General features: G+C 39.8%; 1 protein-coding gene across 1 annotated transcript in view; it reads left to right on the top strand.

Moving 5' to 3' along the window:
• PIWIL1 (piwi like RNA-mediated gene silencing 1) overlaps positions 1-11,747 on the top strand; it is a 35,622-nt gene extending 23,875 nt beyond the window's left edge. The window contains exons 14-20 of the mRNA XM_068989999.1: positions 1,535-1,735; positions 1,841-1,944; positions 3,635-3,705; positions 3,883-4,036; positions 9,062-9,187; positions 11,320-11,467; positions 11,631-11,747. Of these exons, the coding sequence (XP_068846100.1) occupies positions 1,535-1,735; positions 1,841-1,944; positions 3,635-3,705; positions 3,883-4,036; positions 9,062-9,187; positions 11,320-11,467; positions 11,631-11,747 (921 nt within the window). The remainder of the gene's footprint in view (positions 1-1,534; positions 1,736-1,840; positions 1,945-3,634; positions 3,706-3,882; positions 4,037-9,061; positions 9,188-11,319; positions 11,468-11,630) is intronic.
• Positions 11,748-17,628: the final 5,881 nt, after the last annotated feature.

Genomic DNA, 17,628 nt, shown 5'->3' with positions numbered 1-17,628 from the left:
AGGAAGGGATGGAAGAAAACAAAGCCATCTTAAATTTACCCAGACTCAAATGCTCTAATTCTAGAAAATTTCAGAGAGGGAGTAAGGAGGAGAAAAGGCACAAGGGTAGAAATCAGTACTTGTCCAGCACATGTGGTATAATTAGTATATTTGTAGTTACACTTAGTATAATTAATAAGATGGCGAAGACAAATTTAATGAAACACAATCCACCTGTATTGCTTTAAACCTAAGAAATGAGTTGGTTTCTTCTAATGGATTCCTTTTAGTCCTTTGTCTCATACTTAAATGCCACAGGCAGAGTTCTATTAAGTTGTCTTGAATAATAGAGACACCAAGGGTAGGAAAATTATTTTACTGGGGACTATGGCAGAAAAATAAAATCTGGGACTATAAATTGGGGAATACAGCAGTAAGTTGGAGTTGGATTCAGCTTCAGAACTTGAATCCTCAGAATTTGGGCAAATATAGGTGGCTTAGTTGCTTGGTTAATTTTCCAGCCTTTTTATGATGTAATTGACATTTAACATTGTGTGAGTTTAAAATGCACAGTGTGATGATTTGATATATTGTGAAATGATGACCACAGCACGTTAGTTAATACCTCCATCATCTCACGTAATTGCAATTCTTCTTTGTATATGTGGTAATAACCTTTAAGATCACTCTGTTAGCAGCTTTCAAGTATATAATGTATGTATAACTGTGATCACCATGCTATACACTAGATTCTCAAAACTTACTTTTTAACTGGAAATGTGTATCCTTTGACTAACCTCCATTTGGGACAGGCGTCTGTTTAGATCAGTCATTTCAGTTTCCCTAGAATTGCCCATGAACTTCTAGGAAACTTCATAGTGTGATCATACTCCCAAGCCAGAGCTTTGAGAGTTTAAAAGCCGTGATTCTAGGTAGGGCATGAGTAAATGAAAATTGTAAGCATTTTAGAAATGCTTTTATTTGTCCACCTGTAAGTTATCACTAACTTATTTTGCCCTATTCCCTACTTGTAAATTTTTCCAAGCTGATAACAGACCATGTTTAACTAACTTCTCAAGTTTTAATGATACTCGGTTTTAAATTGTTTGCTTAACTTGATTTCATGCTTAGTATATATTACTTAGTTGAATGTAATGAGCGTTATGGGCGTTCCTGATGGCTCAGCGGTAAAGAACCTGCCTGCAGTGCAAGAGACATAAGAGGCACAGGAAGATCCCTGGAGGAGGAAATGGCAACCCACTCCAGTATATTCTTGCCTGAAAAATCCCATGGACAGAGGATCCTGGTGGGCTACAGTCCAAAGGGTTGCAAAGAGTTGGACATGACTGAGCACCCAGTTACTCTCAGTGAGCATTATGTAAATGTTAATGTCATACTTACTAGCTCTGTGGCAGAGATGGATAGTAAAGTATTAATATCAGTAAATGATTATGTGTTTATGAATCACGGGTGGGTTTAGTTTCCTCTCTTCTTCTTTGAATTTCATTATCAGTTTCCTAATTGTTTGTAATGAGGACATTTTGTTTGTTTTTAGGTTGTTTGTCTGTTATCAAGTAATCGGAAAGACAAATATGATGCTATTAAAAAATACTTATGTACAGATTGCCCTACTCCAAGTCAGTGTGTGGTGGCCCGAACCTTAGGCAAGCAACAGACTGTCATGGCCATTGCTACAAAGATTGCGCTGCAGATGAACTGCAAGATGGGAGGAGAGCTCTGGAGGGTTGATATGCCTGTAAGTTTGATTTAATTGCTAGATATAAGTTTTTTTATTTAAAAAAATGTATTTTTATTGTATTGGCATTCCATTGTATCTAAAATTACGATGTTCTTGTTAAAGCTGAAGCTAGCGATGATAGTTGGCATTGATTGTTACCATGATACCACAGCTGGACGGAGGTCAATTGCAGGATTTGTGGCAAGCATCAATGAAGGGATGACTCGGTAAGTGGGCTTTGATAGCCGTAGATTAAGTGCTGAACATAGGCAAATAGGACATGAGTGCAGGGGCCAGTGTCTGGGGAGTACCAGAATTGTGTTAATTTTTTAACTTGGTTTCTTTTACATTCAGTTCAGTTCAGTCGCTCAGTCATGTCCGACTCTTTGTGACCCCATGAATGGCAGGACACCAGGCCTCCCTGTCCATCACCAACTCCCAGATTTCACTCAGACTCACGTCCATCGAGTCGATGATGCCATCCAGCCATTCCATCCTCTGTCATCCCCTTTTCCTCCTGCTCCCAATCCCTCCCAGCATCAGGGTCTTTTCCAATGAGTCAATTCTTTGCATGAGATGGCCAAAGTACTGGAGTTTCAGCTTTAGCATCATTCCTTCCAAAGAAATCCCAGGGCAGATCTCCTTCAGAATACACTGGTTGGATCTCCTTGCAGTGCAAGGGACTCTCAAGAGTCTTCTCCAACACCACAGTTCAAAAGCATCAATTCTTCGGTGCTCAGCTTTCTTCACAGTCCAACTCTCACATCCATTGATGACTACTGGAAGAACCATAGCCTTGACAAGATAGACCTTTGTTGGCAAAGTAATGTCTCTGCTTTTGAATATGCTATCTAGGTTGGTCATAACTTTCCTTCCAAGGAATAAGCGTCTTTTAATTTCAGGGCTGCAGTCACCATCTGCAGGGATTTTGGAGCCCCAAAAAATAAAGTCAGCCACTGTTTTCCACTGTTTCCCCATGTATTTGCCATGAAGTGATGGGACCGGATGCCATGATCTTTGTTTTCTGAATGTTGAGCTTTAAGCCAACATTTTTACTCTCCTCTTTCACTTTCATTAAGAGGCTTTTTAGTTCCTCTTCACTTTCTGCCATAAGGGTGGTATCATCTGCATATCTGAGGTTATTGATGTTTCTCCCGGCAATCTTGATTCCAGCTTGTGCTTCTTCCAGCCCAGCGTTTATTGGATCTTTTACATTAGATCCAATAAAATAGTTAGGAAAGAAACCAGTTATTAGCTGCTCTAACCATTTTTAATGTCCTTCACTGGCCCTTAATCTGTAGTGGTCAGACTACATTCTAGGTTATTTTATTATTTGTACTTGGTGAGAGGACGCATCTCTTTAAATGTGACAATCTCTAAAAGCTTCTTTAATAAATTTATTATTTTGAATGTAATTTCAAGTTTCCATGTTAACTTTATTTTGGAAAACCCACTCAAAGTTTACCCAGTCACTTGTATATCAACATAGTGAAATTATTTTTCAGTGCTTTTCTTAAAACTAATAGAATTGCCAAGAAGAATGAAAATTGAAGCACTGATGTGTTGGCATTACTGGTACTTGGGCGTATTTCAAGGTATTTTATCTTTTAGAAGACTGTCTTTTACCAGGAGTATAGTATTAGTATGCGTCTATGTATATTGAGGTGTAAACCTAGAGGCATATCTGGCTATTACAACTTACATTTATTTCTTCCTCAGTGATGGAATTATGGGATTGATTTATAATGGGAAAAAAAAAAAGCTTTGTCTATGAGCGATTTCCTATATCTTGTTACCTCCGTTTAAGATTTCATCAAGGAAGTTAAAGATAATAAATTGCATAGATATAGAAAAATTGAAAAGTGAAAACGTTCTGTGTGGCTGTATTCTCACCTCAGCCATGTTTTCTCTGAATAGCTGGTTCTCTCGCTGTGTGTTTCAAGACAGAGGACAAGAGCTAGTAGACGGGCTGAAGGTGTGCTTACAAGGTAAGCCACCTGTTGTGTGTCAGTCTGGCCTCCAAACTCGTCTTCCAGAAGCTATCTTAAAGCTGTGATTCTGGGAAAACAAAAACAAAAACCTGTGCCTGGAGTTTGGTAGAAGCACATTTTTTTTGTTCTGTGTTAATGTATTAGGTATTTAAAACTTTTCTGGCTTTCTTTCAGCTGCTCTAAGGGCTTGGAATAGCTGCAATGAATACATGCCTAGTCGAATTATTGTGTATCGGGATGGCGTAGGAGACGGTCAGCTTAAAACATTGGTGAACTATGAAGTACCACAGTTTTTGGATTGCCTGAAATCTGTTGGTAGAGGTTACAAGTAAGCATATGACATGTAAAGTGTTTTCCTTTTTATAAAACTGCATTTTGTATCTTTGAAAATAACATCACAAGGTGGAAAGGTAAGTGAGAAATTAACTTTATAGGCGCAATAGGACTTGAGGTAATGGAAGGGGTTGGGGGGTGGGTGTCTCATGGAGACTGTTTTGTAGAGGAGAGGCTAGAAATGGAGAGTGGAAGTTCCTTCAATGAATGACACATGGAAACACCTTCACTGACCAGCCGCTGCCACTTTTCTCTCCTGCAGCCTTGAAGTATGAGGGTCTGATTATCCCAATGCAGCCGTAGGCGTCCACAGCATTGGTTGAAATAAACCTTCCAGATAGTCTTAACGTACTCTTTCTCTACCTCCTTGAACAACAAATACTTGTTTAATTTCTTTGAACTCAGCTGGACTGGTTTTTGATGGTTTGATGATTGGCATGTGTTTGGTGTCCTAGGAGGAGACCGTTAACGTCTGTCCTTTGAGGCAGTCTTCGCAGCCAAGGGGAGCTGTACTCATAACTGAATGCTTCTCGGGCTCTCCTTTGAGACCTACATTGGTTTTTGCTTTGCTCTCCTACCAAGGTCATTTGTTGGTGCTCTCTGGCAGTAAATTGCATGCCATCTCAAGATAGCTGTTCTAATAAGTTACATTGTTTAACTTTTCGCTGTTTTCTTTCTCATATTGTAAGCAAGTTGAGATCAGGGACTGTTGAATATGAAGGGCTCAGTGCATAATATATTTTGTGGAGTTGATTTTTGAAGATGCTTAGAATATCCAGGAGGTATCTTTGTATGTGCTTGCATATGCATATTGTTCAGTTTCTAGATCATGTTTGATGCTTTGTGACCCTATGGACTGCAGCACACCAGCCTTCCCTGTCTTTGACTATATCCTAGAGTTTACTCAGACTCATGTCAATTGAGTTGATGATGCCATCCAACCATCTCATTCTCTGTCACCCCCTTCTCTTCTTGCCCTCAGTCTTTCCCAGCATCAGGGTCGTTTCCAATATGTTGGCTCTTCGAATCAAGTGGCTGGAGTATTGGAGCTTCAACTTCAGCACCAGTCCTTCCAATGAATATTCAGGGTTGATTTCCTTCGATTGATTGACTTGATCTCCTTGCTGTGTCCATGGGACTCTCAAGAATCTCCAGCACCACTGTTTGAAAGCATCAATTCTTTGGCACTCAGCCTTTTTAAAAAAAAAAAAAATATTTATTTTAATTGGAGGCTAATTACTTTACAATATTGTATTGGTTTTGCCATACATCAACATGAATCCACCACAGGTATACACGTGTTCCCCATCCTGAACTCCCCTCCCTCCTCCCTCCCCAACTCTCACATCCATACATGACTACTGGAAAAACCATAGCTTTGAATATATGGACCTTTGTCAGCAAAGTAATGTCTCTGCTTTTTAATATGCTTTCTAGGTTTGTCATAGCTTTGCTTCCAAGGAGCAAGCAACTTAGTTTTGTGACTGCAGTCACCATCCACAGTGATTTTGGAGCCCAAGAAAATAAAATCTGACACTATTTCCACATCTTTTTGCCATGAAGTGATGGGAGTGGATTCTATGATCTTTATTTTTTGAATGTTGATTTTCAAGTCAGATTTTTCACTCTCCTCTTTCACCTTCATCTAAAGACTCTTCAGTTCCTCTTCACTTTCTACCATTAAAGTGGTATCATCTACATATCTGAGGTTGTTTGTATTTCTCCCGGCAATCTAAATTCCAGCTTGGGAGTCATCCAGCCCAGTATTTCTCATGATGTAAACTGCATATAAGTTAAATAAGCAGGGTGAACAATATACAGCCTTGATGTACTCTTTCCCAGTTTGGGACCAGTCTGTTTTTCCATGTCCAGTTCTAACTGTTGCTTCCTGACCTGCATACAGGTTTCTCAGGAGGTAGGTAAGGTAGTCTGATATTCCCATATCTTTAAGACCGTTCCACAGTTTGTTTTGATCCACACAGTCAGAGGTTTTTGCGTAGTCAATGAAGCAGAAGTAGATTTTTTTTTTTTAATTGCCTTGCTTTTTCTTTAAGCCAGAGGATCTCTGGATCCAGTTTGATCTCTGGTTCCTCTACCTTTTCTAAATCCAGCTTATACATCTGGAAGTTCTCAGTTCATGTACTGTTGAAGCCTAGCTTGAAGGATTTTGAGCATAATCTTGCTAGCATGTGAAATGAATGCAGTTGTATGATAATTTGAGTATTCCTTGTCATTGCCTTTCTTTGGGTTTGGAATGAAAACTGACCTTTTCCAGTCCTGTGGTCACTGCTGAGTTTTTAAAATTTGCTGGCATATTGAGTGAAGCACTTTCACAGCATCATCTTGTAGGACTGAAATAGCTCTGGAATTCCATCACCTCCATGAGCTTTGTTCACAGTAATGCTTCCTAAGGCCCAGTTTACTTCACACTCCAAGATGTCTGGCTCTAGGTGAGTGACTACACCATCATGGTTATCTGGGTCATTAAGAGCTTTTTGTACAGCTCTTTTGTGTATTCTTGTCACCTCTTCTTAATATCTGCTTCTGCTTCATGCAGAAGACTGATTATTTTTGCCAAACCTTTTCAGCAGCATTTGTTATCATTATAGAAAATGAGGGTCTTGAAAGTCGTTTGACAGTATCTGGGCTCCATGTGATTTATGTGGCCCATGGGATGAGCATTAAGGACTTATTTCTAGCTAAATTGAAGGGGGCTTCCAAGTCTTTTTTGGCCGATTTCTGAAAGAACCCCTCTGAGTGTTACACGCTTCTTAAAATGTGATCCTTATGCCAGTAAGTTCTCAGGGCAAGTCAGGGATGTTTTTATCTCTTTTGAAGTAATTGAGGTTCAGATTAAAATGCCAATAGCATTTAAAAATATTTTTTAAATGAAAGTTAATGTTCTTTCCTATCTTAAAATTCTTAATGCTTATATTTTTCATTGGTATTTTGTTCTACTTTGTAAAGTTTTGTAAGTTTTAATTTGTTTTCTCCCTTAGAAAAAGAAAAGTTGCAGGGAGGGAGGATTTAAATTGATTGCCTGTGCTGGTGCATAACAGGCCACTGCGTGCAGTAGATTTCACATTGTCAATTGTGCTGTTCTTTGGGGGCTGCGGAAATTAGTGAGCAAGACAACATGTCTTAGAATTAGTTAGGTTGATCCCAGCTTCGCCTTCATCTGTGAAACGGGATGCACCTCACCAAGGCTGCTGAAAGAAATGCCGGAATGTTCAGTGTACTTCATAAAATACCCAGTAGGCTCTCAATATATAGTAGGTACTTCATCTAAAAAAAAGTTTTGAGTTGCATATAAAGTAAAATAATATCCAAGAATTACCGCTTACTTTTAAGACACAGAGTTTGGATTTTAACATTTGCTGTTATCTTATTTGTTTGTTATCAGTATTTGTTTTTGAATTGAAATGTTGATAATTAGCGTTTTATAAAGATGTGTCATGGATTAGCTGATTTAGGATGTTTGGTTAAGAACAAATCAAAAAGTCACTTCAACATAGTTGTGACTTTCTTTCTATCACCACATTTGCAAAATCATTTCTTGAGATGTCCCAGGACTAAAATCTACTTTGTCTTTTGGTTCCTGAGACGGTGGCTTTGTAATATGCAGATCTCTTGTTGCTGGGCAGCAGTGGCTCTACTGTGGAAACAGTGATATTTCTAAAAATGTCCTCTGTTTACTGAAGTAAAATCATTTTCCTACCCCTTGTATATTTGCTTACTGCTACCATGAAGCAGCACAAGTTAGGTTTAGCAATGAGTGGAGGTTCCCAATTTGGAATCTTCTGGACCATCAGTCTAGACAGTATACTGTGAACTACCTACTTGAGTCAAACATTACCAGGCAGGTCCATACGGCATGTGAGGTCCTCTGCTTTCCAGTTTTTAGAATAAAGTATATTTGTGCTCTTAAGGAACTAATTTTGTAGCTAGAAAAAGAGCAGAGGAAAGTTAAGGTATTGAAAATCATAATTTTTATCAAATGCTTATTATATGATAGCACTAAGTGCTTAATATGTTATAATGCATTTATTCCCAAATGCACATGTGTATACAGTGTGATTGTATCAGGCAATGAATTTGAAATAAACCTTTAAGGGATGGTTGGAAAGGGTATTCAAGCTCAGTATGACCTGCCAGTTAAAGGGCTGTCCTCAGAAGAGCCAAGAAGCTTGTTAGAGGCGGTGAATCTAATGTGACACAGAGCTGAAAGCTCACTAGGGGAGAGGAGTGGTCTTGACACAGGAAAGAAGCCACCTGAATGGGGTTTGGAAGGGACAGGGTGACAGAGAATGTTCTTGTATCGCTAAGGATCAACTGAGGAGTGATTGAGTGTGAGAGACAGACAGATACAGAGATCCTCTGATACACTGTCAACTAGTCATTTTGAAAAGCAGATTAGATTTTGAGACTACTCAAATTAGCTTACTTGTCAAAGATTTTACTTTCCACGGGCTTCCCAGGCGGTGCTTGCTAGTGGTAGAGAATCTGCCTGCCACTGCAGGAAAAGCAAGAGACGTGGGTTTGATCCCTGGGTGGGGAAGGTCCCCTGGAGTAGGAAATGGCGCCCTATTCCAGCATTCTTGCCTGGAGAATCCCATGGACAGAGGAGCCTGTCAGGCTACAGTCCATGGGGCCTCAGAGTCAGACACGACTGGGCACACTTACTTTCCATGTAGTAGGAAGTGTCCACTGAAAAGGGTCTCAGACTGTGAACTTTAAAGCCATGCTGGGTTTAACATTTTAGTGTGCTAGGTATGTTATATGCTTGGTTTACTAATTAAAAAACTACATAACCTTGCCATTTTATTTTCTACTCACAGTTTATTCCTGGTCCAAACTCCAGGTCCTTACAAGTTGTGGAATCTTCCTTCACAACTTGGATAAATAATATACCCAAGAGGGAGATGCATTTCTTTTTTAATGGAGTGTATGAATGTATGAATGATTCAGTGCCCTGAAAGTATGACTGACTAAATGTAGCTACGTTCATCACCATCTTAAGCCCAAGACTAACAGTCATTGTGGTGAAGAAACGTGTCAACGCCAGATTTTTTGCTCAGTCTGGAGGAAGACTTCAGAATCCACTCCCTGGAACAGTTATTGATGTAGAGGTTACAAGACCAGAATGGTAAGTTCCGTATTAGATAAAGATTGGTTTCTGCTTTGTCTTTTAGCATAATCTCTATGCCTTATTACCTTTTACCATATTTACTTTTTAGTTCTTATACTTTATTTCTTATAAATACTAATACTTGTCATTAGTTTGCCCTAATAATGCCTATGATGTATGAACTTAGTGTCTGACATGGTGAGCAGAGGTTTCTGTGCAGTTTCTCTCTGAGGGAAGAGGGTTATCATTTATGACCTTAGTTATATGTACAGAGTTTAAGAACTGCTGCTGTAGATTGCTGTGGCTTTTTTTTTTTTTAACATATGTAACCTCATTCATAGATTATTGTTTTCCAATCAAAATTTTTAGATCCATTAATGTACTTGGTTATCCACAGGTTAGAAAATTCCATCTAAAGACACAGCTGCAGATGAGAAAAGTGACTTCTGAGTAAACATTAGGGACTTCTAGGTGGCACAGTGGTAAAAATCCACCTGCCAATGCAAGATACGCAAGAGAAGATGGGTTCGCTCTCTGGGTCAGGGAGATCCCCTGGAGCAGAAAATGGCAACCCACTCCAGTATTCTTGGCTGGAAAATTGCATGGTCAGAGGAGCCTGGCAGGCCACAGTCCATGGGGTCACAAAGAGTCAAACATGACTCAGCAACTAAGCACGCATGAGTAAACACTATGTACCTGTGAGCTGCACTCTGCCATGAGAAAGCCACCTAGAACATTCAGGGGCAAATGCTCATGCTCTCAGCACACAGCAGTTCAACTGCAAAGTCATGAAACTTGGGTCCTCAAGTTTCATTTTGTGGGGGATGGTGCTCAGTGCACTAAGTCACCTTCCTGATGGCAAGTGATTGGTCAGTCCACAGTAACACCCTCCTCACGAGAGTGAATAGGACAGTTTCTGTTTTTATACATAAATTAGTGGAGTCTTTAAAAAAGGGCAGCTTTAATCAAGGTAAAGTGTCAGCCTAGGGGGCAAAGTTTAAATGTGTAGCACGTCTCCTGCAGGTAAATGAGGCATTACTATACTTAAATTTATGTAGACAAATGATAATACAGATTTTAGATCTACTTAGTCCTGTTAGCTGACAGCATATAGAAATACTTATTTCAAGATTCTTTGTCTTAGATTGTGTCTTTTTCTCAGGCAGGCAATAGTTGTCAGAAGGATTCTAACCTGTTGGGAAAAATCACTGAGGGAGGACAAAATGGCTAAGATAATTGACAGTTTCATTTCCTGTAGGACTCTCTTTAATCATTCAGAACGACCTCACAATGCTTTCTAACATTACTGCTACTCTGACGACCAAAGCTTAGGTATAGCATTGACCTGAAGACAACTTTTTAAAACAATCAGAGTAAAATCCAAGTTGGATTTTAAAGTATCAAAAAACTTGATTACTTTTTACTCAATGTTCTTTAACACTTAATAGCTACTAGTCTACTGAAATACTTGGAGAAGTCTACTTTGAATGATAAGGTGCTTAAGTTGGGAACTAACGTTTTGATTCTAGTTCTGTTACGATTTCACTGTTCTTTTGGGCACATCATTTAGTGATTCTGAAAGCCTCATTTTTCCAGATGGCTATAATCTGTTGTAGATCAATTCTGATTTTATAATTTGTCTCATTTTAAGGGACATAATCAATTTCTTAATATCTTTATCAGGCTGGATTACAGCATTTCTGAATTGATACTTAATTGGTACCTCAAAAAAACCAAAGAAACAAAAACTGACATCTATTCCTTTATGTTTGCGCTACTTGGTTCTTGATTCTAGAGCCTATTCCCACTCGGCTGTCTCCCTCAGATGTGGAGTGGAAACAGTGGCCTGTTGTACAGCGTGCACTGTCATAATTAGCAGCCAGGTCCAACATTCGTTAATGCCCTTAGGCATCAATGATAGGTATTTAAAATATAAAACAAAGTAGTATCTTAAACCTCTTTCACACATAAGCATTCCCAAACGGCTCATGAATAGCAAGTTCTGAATTCAAGGAAGCACACGTTTGGAAAAGATTAGGTTACATTAGTATACAGGATCTTTCTACTGTAAGAAACTTGAATCATCTTAACTTTAGCTTTGAAAAAGATAAGCCTCATACCCATGTGGTTTTTTTCTTATGTAATTCCAGGTATGATTTTTTTATCGTGAGCCAGGCAGTGAGAAGTGGTAGTGTTTCTCCCACACATTATAATGTCATCTATGACAGCAGTGGCCTGAAGCCAGACCACATACAGAGGTTAACTTACAAGCTATGTCACATCTATTACAACTGGCCAGTAAGTATTTTTTTATTAATTGATATTTATCCACATCAGTGAGATTCACTTTTCAAAATGGAATTGCTGTGTTTTCAAAGGCTTTTACTGTTAATACTGAGATTTGTAACTTAGAGAAGTTACTTTTAAAGTAATAGAACCTTTTTTTTTTCTTCCACTAAAGGGTGTCATTCGTGTTCCTGCTCCCTGCCAGTATGCCCACAAACTGGCTTTCCTTGTTGGCCAGAGTATTCATAGAGAACCAAATCTGTCACTGTCAAATCGTCTTTACTACCTCTAACCTACAGAAGACGACAAGATGTGGCTGCGTTTTTCCTTTTGAAATTATATCTTCGGGATTTTTTTTAAGCTCTTATTTTTTTAACTGTTATCTTACTAGATGAAACTTGGGAAGGAAAACTAGGAAATCTAGAGTCATTTCTAACTTTGCTATTAATTGACTTATTTTATAGGTTAAGAATTAGGATTTACTCTTTTATCTTGTTCTCATAAACGTGAGGATTTTTTTGTTTTGAAAAAGTGTGGAGAAGATGCTTTGTACTATAAGCAGAATCTCTTAAACTATTTGAAAAGTAGGGATTTACTTGATGAAAATGTTCTCAGGGGTGAGCAAGTCCTACTTGTAAAGCTACAGTGGCCTTGTTTTTGAAATACTTAGTTTGAATTTAAAGGAGAGAAAAGGAATAAAGTGGAGGGCTCACTACAATCATAAGGTAGGATTTTACTTGAGTATCTGATGATCTCATTTTACAGGAAAAGCTGCCATTAAATAACCTATACAAGGTATAGGAAAAGTGTGAGAGTATGGAGAAGTATGCTTACTTTTTATTTCATTTTGGGGGCTAGGTATTATGGGGGTTAAAAAAGATAGTTGAAAATTTTAAATTTCTGTCCAAAGAAACATTTTAATACTGTTTAATAAAAGAGACCAGTAGTCTATTACTATTTTTTTTTTTGCAACTGGGACATAATTCCATTTGTTATAAAATAAAATTATAATGATTGTCATCTTATTTGAATAATAGTGGAGTTTTTATTTTTACTGAAAGCATATGCATTTTCTTTCCATGTATTTTTTAAACTAATGAGTACACTCAAAGGGTATGATTCCATTTATTAAAGCTCATTTGGTGTCACTTAATGAATCTGAAACTGAAAACTCAAGTAAAACTCTGTCAGGAAATGCTGCAACCTCAAACTTAACAGTGTAAGACCAGAAATCCATAACTTGAAAGAAAATGCAGACTAAGAAGTCTGTGTATTGTGAAGTTGATAATTGTAATTATTCACATCTATATATGTATAGGAATTTTCAAGGAATTTTGCAAAGAGCAGGCTTGAAGTTAATGAGTAATTATATGCCGTGAGGACACCTTTAAACGTTGGTTACAAGTGTAATGAATGTAAATGTTAGTGGCCATACACAGGCCATAGGAACCATGATTTAAACTAATGCCATTCAGTAAAGTTGCTTGTCTTAGAATTTTTGTACTTGTTTTCAAATAATTACATTTTGGATTTAGCCTTACATATTGTGCATGAAAACCATTTTATTTTCCTTTTAGTTCTGTGAGCTAATAACTGTTGTTAACATTGTTCTTGGCTATTAGCAAAGGTTCCTTAACCTATTTGGTTTCTAAATGTTAGAAGAAACACAGGAGATTGCGAAGTTGCAGAAGAATGCTAAAGACAATAAAATCAATGAAAGTTGCTAAACAGTGTCACAGTATTAAGGAATATAAGTAAGTCTAGTTATACAACTGTAAAAGACTTAATTTGAGGCATTTTTTAACATGGATTTTTATGACTAATCAGTAACTCAAGTCATTAAAGTCTCATACTTAGCAGGTTTTACACTGTCCTTTAAAGTTAAAAAGCTTTGTAATATCTTTAAAAACCATGAAAAATCAGTAAATGTGTTAATTCCAGAAAAGTTGCAGTATTCAGAAGACCTTCACTTTCTCATAAAGACTGTTTTTTGCAAGAGACCAAAAAAGTCTCAGTTTAAGCCAAAAAGAGTATTGATTGGCTTTCCTAGTCATCCTACACAGTGGTTCCCAAATGGAATGTTAAACATGACCTCATTGCCTTTGTAATAACACAGGCTACTGGGCTCCAGACCAGACCTAGGAGTCAGAACTTGTAGCAGGGAGACTGGGTGAACTTTTAGATGCATCTCAGATTGTTTGGGGATTTTGGCAAACACCAGTTGAGAAGGTATGTATAGAACCTAGTTGGTGAAATGATATTAGGGATCTGTCTCTTGCTCTGCTTTTTCTGGGTTCTAATCAGATGGGGTTACAAAGATGGTTACAAAGTCTAGATCTATGTCTCAGCCTCACTCCAATGAAAAGAACATCTCTTCCACAATAGTTGTAGCAAAACTCTGGCTGTTTACACATCCTTGAGTCCCTTGAACACACTACCCTGATAGACTTGGAGTTGTTACATAAGATGAGGTTCATACAGAAATGAGTAGAGGAATGGTTCCTCAGAGGAAAATTCGGGTGCTGCAGCGAGGAGACTGAATGGACAAATGAACATAGTGGATGCTACCGGGTGTCTACTCTGCTTTTTCAGCTGCAGGTTGGCTTGTGATGGAAATAGCAGTTGCTCTTGTCGCTTGAAGGACAAGTGCAGCCAAGCACCTATAAGAGAACTGACTGCAGCACTTCCAAAGGATAAAACCCAAAACTCTGAAATCCAGGTTTTTGCCTTAAAAGAGGAACATGCACACCTGAGTTCTACTAAAAGCTTTAGCATTAAAGACACTTTCAGTTCACTTCAGTCGCTCAGTCGTGTCCGACTCTTTGCGACCCCATGAATTGCAGCACGCCAGGCCTCCCTGTCCATCACCAACTCTCGGAGTTCACTCAGACTCACATCCATCGAGTCAGTGATGCCATCCAGCCATCTCATCCTCTGTCATCCCCTTCTCCTCCTGCCCCCAATCCCTCCCAGCATCAGAGTCTTTTCCAATGAGTCAACTCTTCTCATGAGGTGGCCAAAGTACTGGAGTCTCAGCTTCAGCATCATTCCTTCCAAAGAAATCGCAGGGCTGATCTCCTTCAGAATGGACTGGTTGGATCTCCTTGCAGTCCAAGGGACTCTCAAGAGTCTTCTCCAACACCACAGTTCAAAAGCATCAATTCTTCAGCGCTCAGCCTTCTTCACAGTCCCAACTCTCACATCCATACATGACCACAGGAAAAACCATAGCCTTGACTAGACGGACTTTAGTCGGCAAAGTACTGTCTCTGCTTTTGAATATGCTATCTAGGTTGGTCATAACTTTTCTTCCAAGGAGTAAGCGTCCTTTAATTTCATGGCTGCAGTCACCATCTGCGGTGATTTTGGAGCCCAAAAAAATAAAGTCTAACACTGTCTGTTTCCCCAATTAGGTCCTCCCTTTCCAGTATCTTGTCTGATCCATTAAACATGGTCGTTCCTTTGGTTACCAGGCATTTGGGGGGATGCTTCAGAAGTGCCTTGTAATAGGTAATCTGCCTGTTTTTTCTGAGTACACGGGTTTTTTTCCCTCAAAACTCCAAAAACTTGTCCCTGATTGCAGCTCTGTTTCACATGGTATTCCCTAGAGCTCATAGGAATCTTGTCTGTGTTCTGAAATTTCTGTTGGTACATACTGTCTCTGTTCTCTATGGGTCAAATAGTCTGTTTTCAACATCATTTTCAGAAATTTGTATGTTTTTAAGGTTTAATTCATTTATGACTGTAATACTGTCATTCGGATACAATATTTCAAGGGCTGGATTTAGTCCTGTTTGCATTCATCATTCCAGCCCAGTTAAATCATTTAAAAGGTCAGGTGAGAAATAAAGAAATTCCAAACTCTTGAAATTATCAAGTCAGTGGTGAGTCCATGTGCTCTGTAAGATGGCTCTTGGCTGCATTGCTTCTGCTGCGGTTTACATTTCCCTGCCCAGCACCCTGTCCTGCCATTAGGAGTCCAGTGGGGACTCGAGACCTCTGCCTGTGAGACCTCCCGTCCTTCCCCCGACTCCGCAGTCAGGGCCTCCCCCCGTACCCGACTGAGAACCACTGGGATGAATGGCGTGCACCTCATCCCTGAGGTTTTACCAGTCTTAAAGGAGCTCCTTGCTGCTGCCGCTAAGTCACTTCAGTCATGTCCGACTCTGTGCAACCCCACAGACGGCAGCCCACCAGGCTCCCCCATCCCTGGGATTCTCTAGGCAAGAACCCTGGAGTGGGTTGCCATTTCCTTCTCCAATGCATGAAAGTGAAAAGTGAAAGGGAAGTTGCTCAGTCGTGTCCGACTCTTCGCCACCCCATGGACTGCAGCCTACCAGACTCTTCCATCCATGGGACTTTTCCAGGCAAGAGTACTGGAGTGGGTTGCTATTGCCTTCTCTGAAAGGAGCTCCTTAAGTTGGATTTTCTGACACTCTCCCAGGCACACTCAGAGCTTTTCATTGTGTCTTCTGGAACTGATGGTCGGTCACGTGTCAGCAGTCCCTCACTTGAGAAATTTCTCTGCTTCCACACACCTAGCCCTTCCCCAGGACAGACACTACTGCCTTTGAATAACACTGTCTCACACCTCTTGAGTCTAGAGGTGGGGTTGGTGTTTCTTTGCCCTCAGTCTTAGCTTTCAGATCCCTCCCCACTGCAAACACACTCAGCTTTGAATGTCTTTTCATCAGGTATATCCACTCCCTCCTCCCTCTTGTCCTGTAATATCAGCTGGGCTCAGACAACTCAGTTTTAGTCCCTGGCTTGCCCACATTTTCCAATGGCACTTTCTTCTGAATCCTGGTTAAAACAGTTAAATCTAACCATTTGTCTACTTGCCCATTCTCATACAGATGAACGTGGCTGGGGACAGACACCATTATTTTATATCCTGCAAGTCTAGCTCATTTTGTTCCTGGATCTCAGATGTCTTTCATACTTTCTCCCTTTCATGTCAACCTCCAGCACCACGTGAACCCTCACCCTAAAGATAACCCTGGTTTTTAGTGCACTGAAAACTCGAGCGGTCGTGAGAGCTTCACACACCCTCACATCACCCCAGCAACCTATAGCCAGCTGCATCGCAGTACTGGGGAGCTCTCTGCTTCAGGCTGAAGCTAAAGCCACCCACTTGAGCATAATATGTCTATTCAAGGACACTGCTCTCGAGTCACATCTTGTTCTGCATCACTTTTCCTTATTCATGCCTAGAAGCCTGAAAAACTGGTATTGTTCCTTTCATCCTCCTCCCCCCAAAGAAGCCGTCTTGGGCCCTCTGTCCCCAGTAGCTCATTTCTCTTTTCCCCTTTAAAGCAAAAGTCCGCTATTGCCTTTGATGCCCTTCCTCTCCATCCTCTCTCAATCCGGTACTCTTGTCAAGATCCTCCATGATTTCCATGTTGCTCATTGGTTAATTCCTGGCCCTCATCAGCAAACCTACTGGCATATCTGACACCGATGTCCCTTCTCCTTGAAACACTGCCTGGCTTCTGGGGTCCCATACTCTGTTGGCTCCTTGCAGCTGACTGTTCCTTCTCAGTCTCTTGCTGGTTCTTCCTGGTCTCCCTGACTTTAAATGTTGCAGTGCCTCCAGGCTTAAAAGTAGGATCTCTGAGAACTAAGAAAAGAGTTTGTTTCTACCCTTCCTTCACATGGTAATCCCATTCAGTTTGCTAACTCATTTCTGTGAAAATGCTTCCGACTTACACCTCCAGCCCTGTCTCCTACGATCAACTGTCTCCAAGTGAGTAATGGAGTGGTTCTCAGATTCTTTGGTCTTGGAACTGTCTTACCCTCTTAAATCGCTGAGGACCCGGAGTGTTTTTATGTGGATTATATTTATTGATAATAGTGCATTAGAAACTATATTTTGTAAACAATGTGGAAACCCACATTCCATTCACTGTTAGAATGATGATGTCATCATGTCATGAAGTTATGGGAAATACTTTATGAGAGAATAAGAATGAAAAAGGCAAATCACCTCTTAAAGTGTTACCAAAATTAGATTCTGTTGACCCCAGCTCTGGTGCTGGTCCAGCTGAGACACTGCCTTGTTAGGAAAGTTCTTTTGCATTAGGGTTCACACAGCCAGAAATGAAACTGACACTGAGATCAGTGCAGCACAAGCTTTATTTAACGGCCAAAGAATTGAGAAGGGAGAACTTAAG

The sequence above is a fragment of the Capricornis sumatraensis genome, chromosome 17 (assembly GCF_032405125.1).
Source record: "Capricornis sumatraensis isolate serow.1 chromosome 17, serow.2, whole genome shotgun sequence".
In the NCBI taxonomy this organism is placed as follows: domain Eukaryota; kingdom Metazoa; phylum Chordata; class Mammalia; order Artiodactyla; family Bovidae; genus Capricornis; species Capricornis sumatraensis.
This window is presented reverse-complemented; position numbering and strand designations above follow the sequence as displayed.